Here is a 17846-nt window from a genome sequence, read left to right on the forward strand (position 1 = left end):
TTGGATACAACTCTGAGCTTGGCACATAAGATATTTCTAGAGGTAAGTATAAGGTAGGTACTTGATAAGAGATTGGTGCCTATGGTAATAACGGGTTGAAAGGGGTCTACCATTACATGTACTCTGTAACCATGTCTACTGGCAACGATTTGCGCACTCAGAATAGGGAAAATCTAATGGAAAGTTGACTTATGTCTTACCTCACCTACATTCTATTTTTTTTTCTTTTTTGCCCGAGAGATATGCTCGTATTAGAAACCACGTAAATGTGAAGCGACCCCTTTTAAGATTTTTATGATTCCCCTCAGACCTTTTTACCCGGGTTTTACCACGATACATCACCATTTGTTTACCATAGCCCTGACGCTCTCTAATGGGACTTCCACTTCTACCAATTTGGCCTTTTTACCTCCAGGAGGTAGTCCCGGATGAGGGTCTCGCCTCAGAGTCCACACGTTGGTTACGCCCAGGCTAGCTAGGTACTCGAGCGCTCGGCCGTAGTTGGTGCCTACCTGTGCAATGCCGTGGCTGTCGTCCGAGAGCGTGAACCTCCCCCCTAGTCTTAGCCACTCCGCGGCAATCGGCCGCGCGGGGTACGGCTCCGCAAGCCCCTTGCGCAGCGCGCTGCTGTTGCACTCTAGCCACCCGCCGTACTCGGCTACAACCTTCAGGTTGCGACGCACCTTCTCCCAAACACCGGGCCAAGACGTCGGTATGTCGCGTCCCGGGTCCGAAGAAAGGAGCCGCACGAGGTCGAAGTGGCCGACCACGCGCGGGCGGAGCGCGGTGAGCATGGCGTGCTGCTGGTCGTAGTACCGCTCCGCGGCTAGCTCTTCGGTGCCCCCGGCCGAAGCGACGGCCTGCGCGTAGTACGAGGCGTCGTAGTCGATGGGTATCCCGTCGATGTGGTGCAGGCTGCCGACGAAATAATCGACGCTGGGATGAGTGGCGAGCTGCGCAACAATGGACGCGTAGGCGGGCCGGGGCCACTCGCCCTCGAAGCCGATGACGATGTGAATCTGAGAAGCGTACTTGGTCTGCAGGCGCTGGGCCTCCAGCAGGTAAGCCTCGTGGCGGGGGAAGAGCTCTGCGAGGGAGCCTTCGGGGTCGTCGAGCTGTGAGGGTGTTAATTACATGTTTGGGTACCTTAGGTAATAACTAGAAATAGTTCAACTCACTTCCTCGGGATATAAGTCCTCGAGAGCGGTCCGTGGCATATGCTCTGTGAGTCCGATGGTGGTGTAGCCGAGATGGATGGCATGCTTGATGATGTCTTCAAGTTGATCTTTTGCGTGGCCGGGGCAGAACTGGCCCGAGTGGGAATGCATGGTAAAAGCCATGATTAGGTATTGGTATATGTTGATATTGCGATATAAAAAATCTCTTGTGAGTTTTATAATTAAAGATTAATTCGACCCCTCGGGTAACCTAGGTAGGTTACAGGCACGGATTACATTGGGGGTACTGTAGGAGGTAGGTACCTGGTGTGATTTCAGGTACTAGAGATATATAAGGTTTCCTATCTTATCCCCCAGATCCCGGTGGTAAGGAACGGGCTGCCGGGTCGATACCTACATAGTACCTGGTTATCAACTTCCCTCCTTGCCTCCTTGTCTAACGGTACCTAATACTAATTCCGTATAACTTACTAGAAGTACCTCATACGCAGTGCTATGCAATTTCGTATAATACGTAATATGCTTTATAGTGCCTATTATTAGAGGGTTTTCGTAACTTTCATAACTTTTGATTTATATAATGAGGAAATACAGAGAAACTGTTTATCACAAAAATATATATAGGTACCTAGGTACCTATAGTATATTACAGGTAGATACCTTAGGTTAGGTACCTTGATAGATAAGGTCAGCAAAAGAGCAGCACGAACACCTGTTGCTCATAAAAATAACCCAGGTACTTTAACTCATCATACCCCACTAGAAAACTGCTAAAAATGCCAAGCATTCAAGTACCCATGTACCCATGTACCCATGTATCGACCGGGGCTAACTCCTGCTGATGACATCGCGACCATCAGTGGAATTTTTCTGGAACCGCGGAACCGCATCTCTTTTCAGCCTTGTACATTTTTATGTCTTAAAGAGCTTAAACTGCTTGCTTAAACTGCATGATTGACGGCGCATTTATCACCCACCATTTGATATCACCCTCGAAATCTTTGCTTGACATTAATTAATATTGACAAATTACAAACGACCTGTCAACTTCACTACTTCCCGTTCCTTTTTTTTTTTTCTTTTCTTTTCCCCCTAAGGGAAAAACACTCCAATGTCAAGATAGATTTCCAACTTCCAATTGACAATGTTGTTCCCCGAGAGCGACGCGTCTCTTCTAAGAGCATGGATCATAAGGCGCCTGGCTAATACGTATGTTATCCAACCTCGCCTGAACTTTTCCCCTTGAACTTCCCATTGTACCATTGTTACTTACATTCATCTTTTTGTTATTGTTAGATCCGACGCCGATGCAGATGTGCTTGCCGATTACGTTCTCGCCCTCTTGCGACACGATGGCGACGCCGAGTCCATCCGGAAGATGTTTGAGGAAGAAATTCCCGATTTTCTCAGAGAAGGTACGGTTATCCTTGGTCCCGTCATACCTTTAGATAAAAAATATTTCGGACGAAATATCTAATGTACTCTCTAGACGCGGTCGCCTTTACCGACGATGTTTTCCAAGCCGTCAAGTATCGTTCTTATTTACCAGGAGCTCCTCCTGCGCCTCCAAGCAACCGTCAAGTTCTTGCAGCTCCTCCCGTTTCGGCGACCGCCCCCTTACTACATTCATACCAACCCTCTATATCTTATAATGCAGCCCCTACCGCTCCAGCCTTCTCTCAGAACGGTTCACGAAAGCGCGCGTATAATGATCGAGACGATAACGACGTAGACATTATTTTAACGAGCCAGGGAACCCAACCTTACAAGCAACCTCGTAGAGGAGGTAGCCTTTTACAGCGTGGTGGGAGATTCGACGAGCCTTATAAGCCTAGAGACCAAAATGCGTTTGCTAGTCCTTACCCGCCGCCCTCTAGATCCAATGGCCGCTCTGGACTACCACTGCCACCATCTTTCCACCCTTCTACCCATGATCAAGGTATTCCGCCGCCCATAAACCTAGACAGCTTCATGGAAAATATCCAAAGAATGAATCAGCTTGACATTCCTATTCCACAGCTGCCTGACCTTCCTAAACCAGTTTATTCGGGATCTATTCCTCCACCGCGTCGGAGAAGGCAGAAGTGCAGAGACTATGAGACTCGGGGCTATTGCTCGAGAGGTAATAACTGTAAATTCGAGCATGGTTCTGATTCTTTAATGTTACCGCCGCTTCCATCTTCAACAAGCGATGGTAAGTGCCTACCTATACATTCTATCGATATTACTTTGGCCTCTTATTTTGTTTTACATTCTCTAACTCGGTGTAGAATATGATCCAAACAATCCTGTTTTCCCAATGTCGCTCCTAGGAAATCAACACCAGTCACAAACCTTCCAACCCCTAAACTTACCCTCCTTCCCCACGGCGCCCTCTACGAACCATCGCGAGCATAATAAGCCAAGACGGTCGAAGGGTCGGCCGCCTAATACGGCAAGCGGTCCTGTACACGACAAGACAAAAACCGCTATCGTGATCCAGAACATTCCCAGTGGATATTTTACCGAGGAGAAAATCCGTGAATATTTTTCTCAGTTTGGTGACATCACAGATATTTCATTGCAAGGTCCCGATCGCCTGGCGGTGGTTAAATTCGATACTTGGGAAGCCGCTCATGCCGCATGGAGCTCACCAAAGGTGATATTTGATAACCGGTTTGTGAAGGTATTTTGGTATAAGAATGATTCTGAGCCCGGGACGGCTTCAGTAAATGGGAAGGCCGGAAATGGGGTAAAGAACGAAGCTACTGACGGAGATTCGCTTACCAAAGAGGGTACCCCTGCCGAACCATTTGATATGGATGAGTTCATGCGTAAGCAGGAAGAGGCGCAGAAGGCTCACGAAGAAAAGTTGAAGAAGAGACAAGAACTGGAGCGCCAACGCCAAGAACTAGAGGAACGCCAGAAAGAGCTTCGAGCACGGCAACTCGAGGAGAAGCGCAAACTTCAGGCTAAGCTCGCCGGAAAAAATACATCTTCAGAAACTACAGATGACACCATGAAAAAGCCTATCTCACAGACAGAAGCTCTCCGAGCCCAATTGGCAGCTTTAGAAGAGGAAGCCAACGTCCTAGGAATCGATCCAGACGCTGCTCAGGAGGAAGTGCCATGGTATTCTGGAGGTGGTGGCAGAGGTGGCCGAGGCTACCGTGGCCGTGGGCGCTATGTCACCAGAGCTACCAGGGGCGGGTATGGCTACCAAGGTAGAGGAGGCGTAGAAGCCAGACACGCAGCTTATGCAGCGTATTCCTTAGACAACAGGCCCAAGATAATCGCGCTGTCTGGGGTTGACTTCACACATTCAGAGAAGGACGAGGCATTGCGGCAATACCTTTTTGTGAGTTGCAAACATGTCCGCATTTACTATTGATACCTATCTAATTCATTACAGGGCATTGGCGAATTTAAGGAAATCCATACAGATCCAGCTACAACACACATCACATTCAAGGATCGTAAAACGGCAGAGCAGTTCATGATGGGCGTCTCTGCGAATAACACCATCCCTGGACTTGAGGATAAGGTCGAGATTACGTGGGCTACATCTGCACCACAGTCTGAAACGAAAACTGCCACCGACGGAGATGGAGACGGCGACGGCGACGCGCCTATGGCTAGCGGCATAGACGACGAGCAAGGGATAAGAGACAAGACTAGTAGTAATGGGGGTAGCAGTGCAACCGTCGGGCTGGAGGAGGGAGAAGTCAGTAATAGACATGGCCGTGATCAACATGACATGGACTATGAGGCTGGAGATGATTGGGATATTTCCTAAATAGAAGGATGCTAGTCGTGTTCTCGACAGTGCATTCATTTATTGTATAGCTACCTAGTACCTAAGGTATCTAACCTGGTTTTAGAGACATGCTCTGCACCTACGGCAGTTAGTATGTCCTGTTGATATAATCTGTGCCTCTATGGCACAACGACTAATGGCCAAGTCAATATGATGAATCAACGGCCGCAAGCTAAAATACTATATCTCTCTATCATACATCATCACATGCCGAGGATTAACGATATTCTTAAGGTTTATAGGGGCTTAGTCTATTCTTGAAAGTTGAAGGGTTGCTTCAAGTCTCTTGAGTTCAAGTTGTCTTAGTATTACGTAATAACTCATCCTTTCTCACTTATACCCAAGACATCCCTTATTCTGGACGTTTCTCATGGTCTTTCAAGCTTAGTAAAAACAAAGGTACCTATTCATGAAATTACCTGCACGTATTTGTCGTCGGGATTTTACAGGATAGAAGAAACACACATTCCCCAAGCAAACGTACAAGAAACGTCGTAGTAGCCTTGCTGATATGAGCACAGTGGTAATTCCGGAGAACTTGCTTATCATCTTGCCCATATTATTCGATTTGCCACAATCATGCGCGCCGTAAGACGTGCCTTCCTTGAGGTTGCAAGTCCGATAAAGGTATGTCCGTTGTTCTGCTCAATGAGTTGTTGTGTCTCTATGGGAAGGCAACGGCAACGGCAACGGCAACCATCTGCTCCTGCCCAAATAACTTCGCTTGCCCCGCTTTTGTCCGTTGAAAAATACTGTGCGTCAACACATCTAATGCATCTACGCCTTACCCCTTAACGCACACCCCCCTAATAACGAACACTTTATGTCAAAAACAACGCGCATTTAAAGAAATATTAAGTCAACGCCTCCTCTGTTCCTCTGGGCAGTTCATACTGTCCCAGGAGTCTGGAAATGGGTGACTAGGAGAGTCTTAAGCACGGCCCACGACCCACTTCAGACGTTCAGGTTCCTTTCACACACCACCCTAACAAACAAGCAGCTTATACAAATACGCACATCACCTCCTTCCTACGGAAAGATGTAGTAGGTAGGAAGGTAGGTAGGTAGGTATGGGTTGGGAAGGAACCTCCTAGCACAGGAGTAATGTTCCGAAAATGAATCTATATAAATATATGCCTCCTCTACCCCCGTCAGTAGGTTTCTTGAGTTTCTCAAGAAAACAAACTCCTTAACCTAGCTTCTGAATACTTGGCTTCATAACAAGACCATCATTAGCTTATCAATACCTTTCCACAGTAAGATATCTTCGCAAAAATAGTCCCATCTCTTAATATTTTTATATCTTACTTCAACCTCTTACTACCTACCTACCCACCTACCTACCTAGGTATCTTTACAAGGTAGCTAGCTGCTTGACAGAATGGCATTCCAAGTCCCACAGCAACCGGCGCAGCCCTTCCGTTTCGGGTAAGTTGAAAGGACCACTCGTGATAGATAACAGTCGTCGTACGTATTCGCTAAAACCTAACTTCAACAGCGGCGGCCTCAACTACGCGTTCAGATACAGCGCCAACGATGATTCCAGGGACGAAGAACTTGGCGTCACCTGGGACGAGTCCGACGAAGCCGTGGCCCAGGCCCGAGCCAGTCGGCATTATCTTCCAAAGTTCTGGAAGATGATGATTCACATCTTTAAGAGAAGCCCTTCGGATTTGTTCACCTGGGGTCTTCGTATCGGAGAGGACGAAGACGAGATCACTAGGGACCTGTGTGAGCTCCTGACGCACGAGCTATGGAACAAGGACCTGGCGCTCTTCCGGTACTGTCTACAGAAGGCAGTATACCTCCGCGTCAGAAACCACGTCGAGCCATTTGGCTTCTTCCGACCAGAGTTCTTGGAGCCCGTGTTGAAAGTGGAGAAGTGCTTGGTGGACGAGGAGCCCAGAGAGCAGGACGTCGCGATGGCGAACGCGGTTTACGATGCCTGGGTAACAACCGCGAGCCAGATGGAGATATCGGTCGCGCCGTTCATGTGGGAGCTGAAGAACATCATCAAGGGAACCGAAGTGACCGGCACGGAGGAAGAAGAGAAGTTCTTCGTCCTGGAAAAAGTCGACATTTTCAACATGCGCAAAGCCGCGGACTACCTCTGCGACAAGGGGCTGTATAAAATGCGGACGGACATGTACTATGTCTGCTACATCCGCACGTGGTCCAACCAATGGCCGACCCTACAGCCATACAGCACTGAGATGCTGGCGGAGTGCGAGAAAGTGGTGATTCTCAATAGACGCCGGGCCCGCGCGATGGGTCGACCGGATATTCCGGGTAATTGTCACGATGTCTATACGCGCATCCCATACTGGAACAGTGAGAAGTGCGTCGATAGTCGGTACCGGGAGGCCATGCAAGAATATGGCGATTTGTGGACTGTTGGCTCCGCGGAGCAAGTCCAGGAACAGCCTGGCCGGCCTGGTAAGGAAGAAGCAGGTGATGAGATGGAGACTTTTTGATGGCCTGTAGGGGAGATTTAGCTCATCGTACATGGAGGAATTTATCTACCTACCTTAGATAGTGAGTTAATCTTATCCCGAATAGTACGGAGACTACACCAATGGATTGATTCGGCACCTGTCTAGTCTTGAGTCAGTTGCATCACTTGCATTAGTTGCAGTCTATGCTGCATATATGTATCGTATTGGGACAGGATCAATTGAGGGGTTTCCAGCATAGCTGCATAGTACACACTTGGGTTGCATGGCGTTCGTAATTGTCAACTGTTAACCAGGGATCTTCCTAAGAAGGGGTCAATTGATTTCGGAGTTTAGTCTTGGTATCGACCGAAAAACCTGACATGCCGAGGTTCGTAAACGCTAATAGATGAACTTTGTCTTCTTTATTCGCATTTATAATCCCACGGTTGAATGATTTACTAGGAGCTCTTGGTAACATCAGGTCATAATGCTGACGGACGTGTCTTTCACTCACATTGCGGTGGCCAGTGTATTATCACTGGTCCTCACCTCAATCTACTATGTTGTCCAATGGACAAGACATGAAATCAAAATCAGAAAGGTAGGCGGCACACACGCCCCTACTCTTGCGAACAATCCTATCTCAGGTAAGCCAAGTTTCGGAGAGCTGCGAGAAGAAGACGGCCCCATCTTCAATTTTATGGCCACTTCCCTGACGCGCGTATAAAGCGGCGAAGTGGTTCTACGCTGCGGCCAAAGCGCAAAAGAACCATCAACTCCTCAAGCATTTCAATAGCTATTTCGACGCGGCAACTCCGGAGAGTCCGAACTGCGTCGAGGTCCGATTCTTGCCGCGAGAGAGAAATATTATCACTAGGGACCCAGAGCATATCAAGGCAGTACTCACAACCCAATTCTCTGACTTCGGAAAGGGGGAAGAGTTCCATGACCTATGGAAGCCATTCCTTGGTGATTCCATTTTCACAACAGACGGCCAGCTCTGGCATGATAGCCGCAGCATGATCAGGCCGATGTTCATCAAGGACAGGGTTAGCGACTTAGCGACGTTCGAGAGATGGGTATCCGTACTCCTTGACGCGCTTCCTACATCTGGGCAGACGGTGGATATTATGGATTTCTTTTATCGAATGACCCTCGACGTAACCACAGACTTCCTCCTCGGAGCGAGTGTTGATAGTTTGCGCAAGCATGTAAACCCCTCTCGCTGAACGTTTCCTTGTACTAACTTGGCTTAGTCCCAAGGGCGATTTCGTAGAAGCGTTTAACGACGTGCAAAGGATACAGATGATGCTTACGACAGTTGGGTAAGAGCCAATATATACCTCGCGCCTATGGCCATCGCCCATCACCCTGCTGACGCGTTGCTAGACCATTCAAATCCCTGATTTCCCGCCGGGCCTATAACGAAGGGATCAAGAAGATAGAGAAATTCATCATGCCCTATATCGAGCAAGCGATGGCGTTGCCGCAGGAAGAGCTGGAAAAGCTGTCGAACTCCGATAAACACTTTACTTTCCTGCATAGCATTGCGCGCTATACCCGTGACCGCAAGGTACTTCGCGACCAGATCATCGCCGTGCTCCTAGCCGGGCGCGACACAACGGCTGCCACACTGTCATGGGCATTCTACGAACTATCCCACTACCCCAAGAAGTACAGCAGGCTTCGTAACGAAATCCTCAGCGCAGTCGGTCGATCGCAAACTCCTACATACGAGGATCTCAAGAACATGTCGTACCTACGACACACTATAAACGAGACCTTGCGATTGTATCCTGCTGTGCCTTTCAACATACGCTCTGCGTTGGTAGATACGACGCTCCCGGGTACGCTGGGAAATCCGCCTATTGCAGTGGTGAAAGGCGACGTCGTAGTTTATAGCTCCCTCTCGATGCACCGCCGAAAGGATCTATACCCTCCAACGTCGGATAAATTCGAAGATCCTGCCATATTCTCTCCTGAGAGATGGGAGGACTGGACGCCGAGGCCGTGGCAATATTTGCCTTTCAACGGTGGTCCACGTATCTGCGTAGGACGTAAGTAGCACCGAATTGTGCCCCCCACCTTTAACTCCTCAGGGGTCAGAATCACCTGGCCGAGGAGTTCTTATTCCCGAAGCATAATTCACGATCAGACATATTCATATACTAACTTGCTGTTATAGAGAATTTTGCCATTACTGAGATGGCGTACTGCAGTAAGTATTACCTAATCTAGACGAATGAAGAAAGAAAAAAAAGGAGATGCTAATTGACCGACTCCAGTGGTACGAATCCTTCAGAAGTACGAACGCATCGAGTACCGCGGGAATTGGTACGCACAGCAGATCGAAACGGAGATCGTTGGGAAGCCAAACAAAGGTGTAAAGATTGGCTTATACGAAGAGGGCGCAAAGACGGCGGGAAACCCAGAGCCATTCACTGTTTAGGAAGAATTATTCATGCTGAGTACCTATTATGTTGTATGTTGAGTATAAGTTGATAGCATACTCCGCTCCTTAAGGGGTTGTAAGAAGATACTCTTATCGTATGTATGTATATATTATATGCTCTCGGGAAATGATGAGAGCATGTGAGTTTATGAATTTAGGAAATATATTAATATTATGAGATAAGATAAGGAGGGTGTTTGTCTGGGTTAAGTCGGCTTCCTGGTACCTATCGAAGTATTTATTTACTAGTAAGTACGGTTGACCCTTGCAAAAGTTTTGTCCATAGGGAGATCCTTGTCAAGCTGTCAACAGCTGGTTAGCTTGGTCTGCCACTTGATGGCACATGATTTTCTTGTACATCTCAAAGTCTAATTCATTTTCTATTTAAATTCTTAACCAAAGTCTTAAAGAAAAATATCTTAAAAATAATTTAAATAATTCTTTTATTAGTAAATATGAAAGCTCAATTACAATATTTTAAAATATTTTATATATTTAGTAATTACGTTGTAAATATAAAAGGTATATTGGAGTACATAGTACTTTTAAGCTACCACTTGTTGTCAATCCTGGCCAGTGCGTATCGGGGCTGACAGGGGGTTCCCTATGGGCAAAACTTTTGCAAGGGTCATCCGTACGTACCTGAGGCCCCTGGAGCGCGTAAATTGAAACGGGCGCGTCGCGTTTTACTGGGTCTTAGGCACTTTATTTGCTTACCTCCCTGGCCTCCTAGGTAGGGTCTCCATTTTTATCTGGAGCATCCTATAAACCGGAATTAAGCCATGACCATCATCTTCATATATAATATCAGTTATTTAAAGTACAGCTTACCAAAGTCGTACACCCTTAACATGGCCAAATTCCCTTGTAGCTAATATCTAATTTACGCTTTCGTCATATATGCGCTCCCAATTGCACTATGGCGACTGCTCAAACTCCCACCTCTGGCCGACGGAAGCGAAGTCGTCTTGAAGATGAACTAGACTTGTCACCCGCCGTCAAACCTAGCGTAAACGCCTCCGTCAAGAGGCGCCGTATCGACAGTCTTGCAAACGCCTCGCCCTCTACCCCGAAAGGTTTCTCTGCTATTACCTCTGCCATTGGCGGCGCTCTCGGCCTGCTCCGAAAGGGGAACGCGAATGGTAACACTCGCGCCAACCCGATAAAACCAACTACCAATCCCTCCTATGAAGTACCCGAATCTCCAAACCATGATGACGAAGCTACCAAAAAGCTAGAGAACCTTCCCATAAAGCATAAGAAGCTTGGCCTTAGACCCCCAAATAAGAGCCTGCGTCCTCCCAGTAACGTCTATGATGTACCCGATTCGGATGAAGAGGCTAGCGGTGCTGGGGGGCAAGTAGATGAGAGTCCTGATGAGATTCAGGCTTTATCGCCGGTGAAGAAAAGTGTTGTAAGGACACCAATTGCTTCAAAAAAGAAGAGTGTCAGTACGCGCTTATTGGAGTCGCGGAAAAAGAAGCCAGTTGTCCCGGTCCAAGATGAGACTACACAGGCAGATACGCCAAAAAGAAAAGGGAGGACCCTGAGGACTCAGAAGATAGCCGATGCGCCTGTTCCTAGCACGGAGTTAACTCAGATTCAGCTCCCAAGACACAATGCGAATGCGTCGCCCGCTAAGCTACCGCCTATAAAGTCGATACTGTCTCCTCGAAAGAAAAAGATCGGTCGGCCGCGCAAGAATGTCGCGTTCCACGACGGAGAGAGCGGGAAGGAAAACGAGATTTTCTTCGAGGATATCCAGTCGAAACCCACGAAGCCGAAGGCTCAAGAAACGAAGGCCCAAGAAAAGGTCACGAAAGTTGTCACTGGTAAACCATCGCCTGAGAAAGAAGTAAGCGATGTACAAGATAGTGAGGACGACGAGGTATGCGCCATATGTTCCAAGCCGGACTCGGAGCCGCCAAATGAGATCATATTCTGCGAGAACTGTGACATGGCTGTGCACCAAAAGTGCTATGACGTCCCTGTTATTCCGGAAGGCGACTGGATCTGTAGGGATTGCTCCCAGGACGATGTTCTGACGGGTGCGAAAGCGGCACCAAAGAAGCAGAAACGCGTGACAAACGTGTCTCAAGTTCCCAGTATTCCCAATTTCGAGCAACATCTGCGACATATGCAGCGTGTGTTGCTGGATCGCTGTTCAGGAAACCGCTTCCTCAAGCTTTGTGGTCAGAGCGAAGCTTATGACAAGGCTTTCCAGTTAGTAGAACAGACGGTCTTAGCCGGTGAAGGCAATTCGATGATGGTCATCGGTGCGAGGGGGTCCGGCAAGACAACTGTATGCTTTCCCCAACTTTACCTGGAGCGCTAGCTAAAGGGTTGCTAATCAAGTCACTAGTTGATGGAAGAAATCATCTCAAATCTAAGAGCCGAACACCAGGAAGCATTCCATGTAGTTCGCCTAAACGGCTTCATTCACACCGATGATAAGCTAGCTCTTAAAGAGATATGGCGCCAACTCGGCAAGGAAATGAACCTTGAAGATGACCTGATAAATAAGGTATTATTAAAAAGCCTCGCATATCTTAATCTGTGCATAAGCTAACTCTTAGTTCTACCTAGACGAGCAACTACGCCGATACAATGGCTTCGCTGTTGGCTCTCCTATCTCATCCTGCGGAAATCATGGGAGCCGAGGACGGCGTAACATCTAAATCTGTTGTCTTCATCATTGATGAGTTTGATCTGTTTGCAACACACGCGCGCCAAACCCTGTTATACAACTTATTTGATATTGCCCAGGCGAGGAAGGCCCCGATTGCAGTGTTGGGGTTAACTACCAGAATAGATGTGGTAGAGAGTTTGGAGAAGAGGGTGAAGAGTCGATTTAGCCACCGATATGTCTACATGTCTCTTCCGAAGACCTTACAGGCCTACTGGGACGTCTGTAGACAAGGTCTATCTGTAGATGAGGAGGATCTTGAGCGCGAAGGGTTCGACATTGGTCTGGAAGGACTATACGAGTTCCGTGATTATTGGGACAAGAAAATCGAGGTAAGGCGTTACTAGTCCATTTTTGCTTGCAAATGAGCTCTGCTGATACTTTTTTAGACTCTACGTAAGAAGCCGAGTTTCGAGGATCACCTGGAGTATCACTACTATACAACGAAATCCGTACCGGCATTTCTTACTTCATGCATCTTACCACTCTCAATGGTTTCGACTTCCTCACTGGATCTGGCAATACCTTCGTCTTCGTCGATGTGTGTTTCGCTAGCGCCTTCAGAATCGAAACTTCATCTTTTAGCAACACTATCGGATCTTGAGTTGGCACTGCTCATCTCGGCGGCGCGTCTCGATATCGTTGCTCATACCGACACGGTTAATTTTGCCATGGCATATGACGAGTATAGTTCGCAGATGGGCAAGCAACGGGTGCAGTCAGCTTCATCCGGCATGCTGGCCTTGGGGGCAGGCGCGAGGACGTGGGGTCGAGGTGTCGCCGCGGTGGCCTGGGAGCGGCTAGTGTCACTTGGTATACTAATCCCAGCCGGCATAGGCGGCCGGAGTAACGCTGCGCATGGCGGTCTGGAGGGCAAGATGTGGAAGCTCGACGTCGCACTGGACGAAATTCCTACGGCGTGCGAGCTGCCAGGATTCCTTTCCCGATGGTGCACCCAGATATAAAACACTATGAAGCTATTATAAAACCCAGTACATATTAGATGGCACGGGAGGCGTCAGGATCTGGAATTAACGCTTAGCCTATCGGGGGCGAAGACCGCGGCGAACTAGGTGACAGGATATAAATATAAATACATTAGGTCTAGGTACATTTACACCGACTGTTGTGCTGGTCTTTGCAACACTGGTAAAACAAAGAAAGGAGTTGTTCCATTACATAGCCTAACATACCTATTTGGGCTTGTTTAGGATGGAGAGTTGTACGAACCAACCAACCGGGAGACCTTTTGGCGATGGAAGTCCATAAACCCGTTCTATTTTTAGGACGCGAGTAGCGAGAGGCAGTGACAGGGCTACCTTAAGTGCCTACATATAGGTACCAAATAAAAAGTAATACATTGGGTACAGGTAGGTGGCAGTATACCTACCTCCTAGGTATGTGATAAGCCTCAAAGCTCGACTTTTATTTTATTTTGTTTTGTTTTGTTTTTATTTATTTATTTTTCGGCCACAGCCTCATGATATGAGGTAACTAATGCAAGGAGAGGCTACCATGTACAGGAAACGCCAACGACTCATGCAACCCTGTTGATCAGCTAGTGAATAGGACAGGACCAATCAATCGGTCGAACTGCAATCCCTGTTTCGTCTTTATTTCGACCTTGAACAAGTTGTTGTTAGAAGTTCAGTTCAGCTTCTTGTGCAATGAAACAGTTTTTTGGTTTTTTTGCTACATACCTCCTACCTATGCAGTGCGTTCTTTTTCTTACTATTATTATAGGGCTTTTTGAACCATTTCGACTTTAGATGGGGATGTTGAAATATACCAAATAATACCAACTTCATCACTGTTATTATTCATTTACCTTTCTCTTCTTCATTCTTCTCCTAGATTAATCACAACCAACACTGTCGTCGCCGGGCTAGTCAGCTTGCTATTAACAGCTACCTAACCAACCAACTACATGTAACTTGCGAATTCGCTCTGTTCCGTTCTAGTTTCGATCTCGCATATACTCTCCCCTTTTTTTTTTTATCTGAACTACCTAAACAGCTAAACTAAAGCTCACGCGTGATCCTGTTTTCTCGCCAGCCTATTACAAGCAAACGTCGTTCTCCGCCTCAGGGAGTCAGTTGTTCAAGGGGTTTTGCTCCCAGACCGCGCGAGCCGGCTTTTTCATTGGTGTATTTCCATCCCTCTCCATATCTTGGCGCATCCTTCCCTCTAATCCCCCAGCCAGCACTTTGTTAGTGGTACCTAGGTATTCGAGTGGGTTATTACCAAATCCCTTCAACTACCTACTCATCTATTTTCCCTTTTTTTGTTTTTTTTCTTCCAGATCAGCTAGCGAGCGAGCGAGCGAAGGGAGAGAGAGAAGAAGAAAAAGAGAAAGACACCGCGAGTACGTGTATTGGTGTGTGTGTGTGTGTGTGCGTGTGTGTGACGCGCCGCCACCACAATGGCCATGTCGAAACGCAGCACGTTCACGACGATATCGCCGCTGCCGGCGGGGATCAAGTCGCGCGAGGTCGTGGTGGCGTTCCTGCACAACCACGTGGAGATGATCGACCTGAACCCGCTGGTCATCGAGCGGCACCCGATCGACCCGCCCGCGCACGCCCCGGACGAGGAGCGCGGTTGCGCCTGGTGGAGCCTCACCGACAAGATCTCCTACCTGCCGGGAGGCGTCGTCTCCGGGGACGTCACGTACACCGCCGCCTTCCACGACCTGCCCGACGGCATCCAGACCCACGTGTACGCCCCCATGGGCACCGATATCCGCGAGCGCTGGAGCCTCGGCGGCACCCTGCCCGGCGAACCCCCAGAGCCCGTGGAGCTAGGCATCGGCGCGCCGAGGCAGGGGCTTTACCTGAGAGAAGTGAGTTTTGAAGCTATTGCCCCCCTTCCCCTATCTTAAACGCTTAACCCAGTAATCTAGGGGTGGGTACATCTAACTAATCTATGCTTTGGAAGGACGTCGAGCTGAGATGCAACTTCGTCATGTCGTCCTTCATCAAGAGGACGCTGAAGAAAGCCCACGGCGTCCTAGTCGATAGGCTGGTCGCTAGCGCTGCCGCGACGCACCGCCAGAGCGCCGCGGGACCCCAGCGCGTGGATTCAAGCCTCTCGGCGGCGTCTGCTACGGGATATCCTGCCCCTCAGGATTTACAGCCCACGGCGCCGTATCATCACCCGCAGCAACAAAACCAACAACATCAACAACAGCAACAGCAACAGCAGTCATCAAGGCCCGGATCTACCTCGTTCACCCCACCGCCGGGAAGCCACCCGGCGCCGTACGGACATGCCCCGTCGCATAGCGTGGGGAGCAACAGCAGCCATAGCCATAGCCATAACAATAGAAATAGTAACAGCTACGCACCCGAGCCGCTGCGCGTGAACAAGAGCCGGTCGTCCAGCGGACAGTACTATCAGCAGCAGCAGCACCCCCAGGGCTCGGTCTCTCGTCATCATCATCAAGCCGCGCCGGGGGCAGGGAATAGCGGGTTTCCGGCGGAGTTGGAGTAAGGGGGGATATATAAACTGACAACCAACCAACCAACCCAACCTAAAACTTAAGAAGTGCTTTCAAGCCGCATGTATGCATTGGCGTTTTCGGTCTGGTATATTCGTATCTGGGAAATATTTTTCCCTTTTTTTTTCTCGTCGTGTTTGCCTAAGGCAATAATGGGCTGGCAGGTGGGAGCAAAGTCTAGCATTAGGTAGTCTGATATAGGGTGAGATGGAGTGAAGTGAGGTGAGGTGAGGTGAGATGGGATGGGATGGGATGAGTGAGAAGAAGGAAGAAGAGTTTATACCCCTGAGGCTGTAGTCTTCAATATTAGGGATTTCACATAACTGCCTCAGTTTGATTCAATACGCCTGTCTGGTTCAGTGTGCAACTAGATCTATTTAGCCATACATAAAAGTAACGTTCCATAACCAGTACTTTTGTCTCACTTCGTGGGCATGAGAGAATGGCTACTACAGCTCGAAGGCTCGTGACCTCAATCCTTCTATCTATCTACCTCTCTATCCCACCGTGTCATCGCAGGAGCAGACAGGGGCACTATCTTACCACGAGATATATCATGCGAGTCTAAACAGTCAGCCGGTTTGTTTGTCATGGCTCGCAGATACGTATGTATCACGCTCCTTGTCAGCTAGCCTGGCGAGTGGATTATGACCGGTTTCCTCCTATTTTCGTCAACACTCCCTTGCTTTACCACTAAGACACATTGGAAACCTGTTAGAGACTAGAATCTAGATAGGCGCCCGGCACCTGGGGAGTTGGGTAGTAAATAGCGAGGAATGATCGGTACCCATTAGTCCGGAGAACTGCATTGAGGCTATATAGGGAAAGTTATTCTGGCGGTCTCCCTTAAGTGCGCATGACACTGTTCAGGACGCTATTGACTACCTGGGTACCTAACCTATACTATATCCCCAAACGGAGTCAGTAGTGTAGTCATTCTCAGGTATAAAACTGCGAGGATAATGCCCTGTCATATCCATACTCTGGCTCGTAGAATACCTGTCCGAGGGTTACTGTGATGGAGCCCTTCATAGGGTACCTAATGTAGTAATACGTCGAGTTCTTGACAGAAGCTCTTATCTCATAATTATTAGGTATACATCAAGTTGACCATTTGCTTCCTTTCGAGACTATATACAATAGATACGAATCCAGATCTCAACCACACTATAAACTACTCCTATGTCCCATAGCCTTCGATTACACAAGCTTCATTTCTCTCTCAGAGCTAGGAAGGGAGTACAATAGCTTACGAATGTCTACACCGGGCAAGCGGACGAACTGAAGACGACGGACTATACTCGTCTGATTTGTTATCAGAGCAATCAAAACCCATCTACATCGGTTCGTATATACGAACCTCCTCGCTAATCTAACTAAACGTGATAGTTGGTGATAAAAAACTTAGTTATATCGTACATAGAAGCTAACACAACCGAGGGGCAAAAGAGATCTACTACATAGTGTTACGTCCTAATTCCTTTAAGGACTTCTAACTATCCCAAGTCTTCAAAAGTGCGGAATTTATGTGAATGGACTGATGTCGGTTCGATGAGCATCAAGCTGAGTAAATTGACGAGAACACTGTAATAAACTCACAATAGCCAAAAGAACCGGTAACTCCTGTTATCAATTATTACAAGTCAATAGAAGACAAAATGCGGTATATGTGACATTATCTTGTATATCTTAGGTACCTGTTATTAGAATAGAATGGTTCTTTAACCACCACTACCGTCTCCCATCTCACAGAAACTATATTGGCTGTTTTAGATGCACACTCCAGGTAATGCTATGTAT

At 48.0% G+C, this 17846-nt stretch overlaps 6 protein-coding genes across 6 annotated transcripts; 5 read left to right on the plus strand and 1 right to left on the minus strand.

Moving 5' to 3' along the window:
- Positions 1–225: 225 nt before the first annotated feature.
- On the minus strand, positions 226–1535 carry F4812DRAFT_270775 (histidinol-phosphatase). The gene is made up of 2 exons (XM_047930903.1): positions 1179–1535; positions 226–1115 (listed from the first exon to the last, which is right to left on the minus strand). The coding sequence occupies exons 1-2, from the start codon at positions 1338–1340 to the stop codon at positions 339–341; spliced, it is 939 nt and encodes a 312-aa protein (XP_047792891.1). The 5' UTR covers positions 1341–1535; the 3' UTR covers positions 226–338.
- Positions 1536–2077: 542 nt separating this feature from the next.
- On the plus strand, positions 2078–5249 carry F4812DRAFT_418214 (uncharacterized protein). The gene is made up of 5 exons (XM_047933230.1): positions 2078–2387; positions 2475–2593; positions 2668–3372; positions 3449–4515; positions 4570–5249. Exons 1-5 carry the CDS (start codon positions 2323–2325, stop codon positions 4951–4953), a joined length of 2340 nt encoding a protein of 779 aa, XP_047792892.1. The 5' UTR covers positions 2078–2322; the 3' UTR covers positions 4954–5249.
- Positions 5250–6062: 813 nt separating this feature from the next.
- Positions 6063–7672, plus strand: F4812DRAFT_270832 (uncharacterized protein). Its single transcript, XM_047930905.1, has 2 exons — positions 6063–6402; positions 6473–7672. Exons 1-2 carry the CDS (start codon positions 6356–6358, stop codon positions 7446–7448), a joined length of 1023 nt encoding a protein of 340 aa, XP_047792893.1. The 5' UTR covers positions 6063–6355; the 3' UTR covers positions 7449–7672.
- Positions 7673–7683: 11 nt separating this feature from the next.
- F4812DRAFT_418221 (cytochrome P450) lies at positions 7684–10064 on the plus strand. The gene is made up of 6 exons (XM_047933231.1): positions 7684–8056; positions 8139–8616; positions 8666–8734; positions 8799–9466; positions 9595–9627; positions 9695–10064. The coding sequence occupies exons 1-6, from the start codon at positions 7897–7899 to the stop codon at positions 9856–9858; spliced, it is 1572 nt and encodes a 523-aa protein (XP_047792894.1). The 5' UTR covers positions 7684–7896; the 3' UTR covers positions 9859–10064.
- Positions 10065–10780: 716 nt separating this feature from the next.
- Positions 10781–13512, plus strand: F4812DRAFT_456590 (origin recognition complex subunit 4 C-terminus-domain-containing protein; the record flags this gene model as incomplete). Its single annotated transcript, XM_047937014.1, has 4 exons — positions 10781–12163; positions 12224–12385; positions 12448–12879; positions 12937–13512. 4 exons carry the CDS (start codon positions 10781–10783, stop codon positions 13510–13512), a joined length of 2553 nt encoding a protein of 850 aa, XP_047792895.1.
- A 729-nt stretch (positions 13513–14241) lies between these two features.
- On the plus strand, positions 14242–16787 carry F4812DRAFT_270886 (uncharacterized protein). The gene is made up of 2 exons (XM_047930906.1): positions 14242–15389; positions 15485–16787. Exons 1-2 carry the CDS (start codon positions 14970–14972, stop codon positions 16037–16039), a joined length of 975 nt encoding a protein of 324 aa, XP_047792896.1. The 5' UTR covers positions 14242–14969; the 3' UTR covers positions 16040–16787.
- The last annotated feature ends 1059 nt before the right edge of the window (positions 16788–17846 follow it).

This window comes from Daldinia caldariorum, assembly GCF_022478825.1.
Source record: "Daldinia caldariorum strain CBS 122874 unplaced genomic scaffold F4812scaffold_3, whole genome shotgun sequence".
NCBI classification, from domain to species: Eukaryota; Fungi; Ascomycota; class Sordariomycetes; order Xylariales; family Hypoxylaceae; genus Daldinia; species Daldinia caldariorum.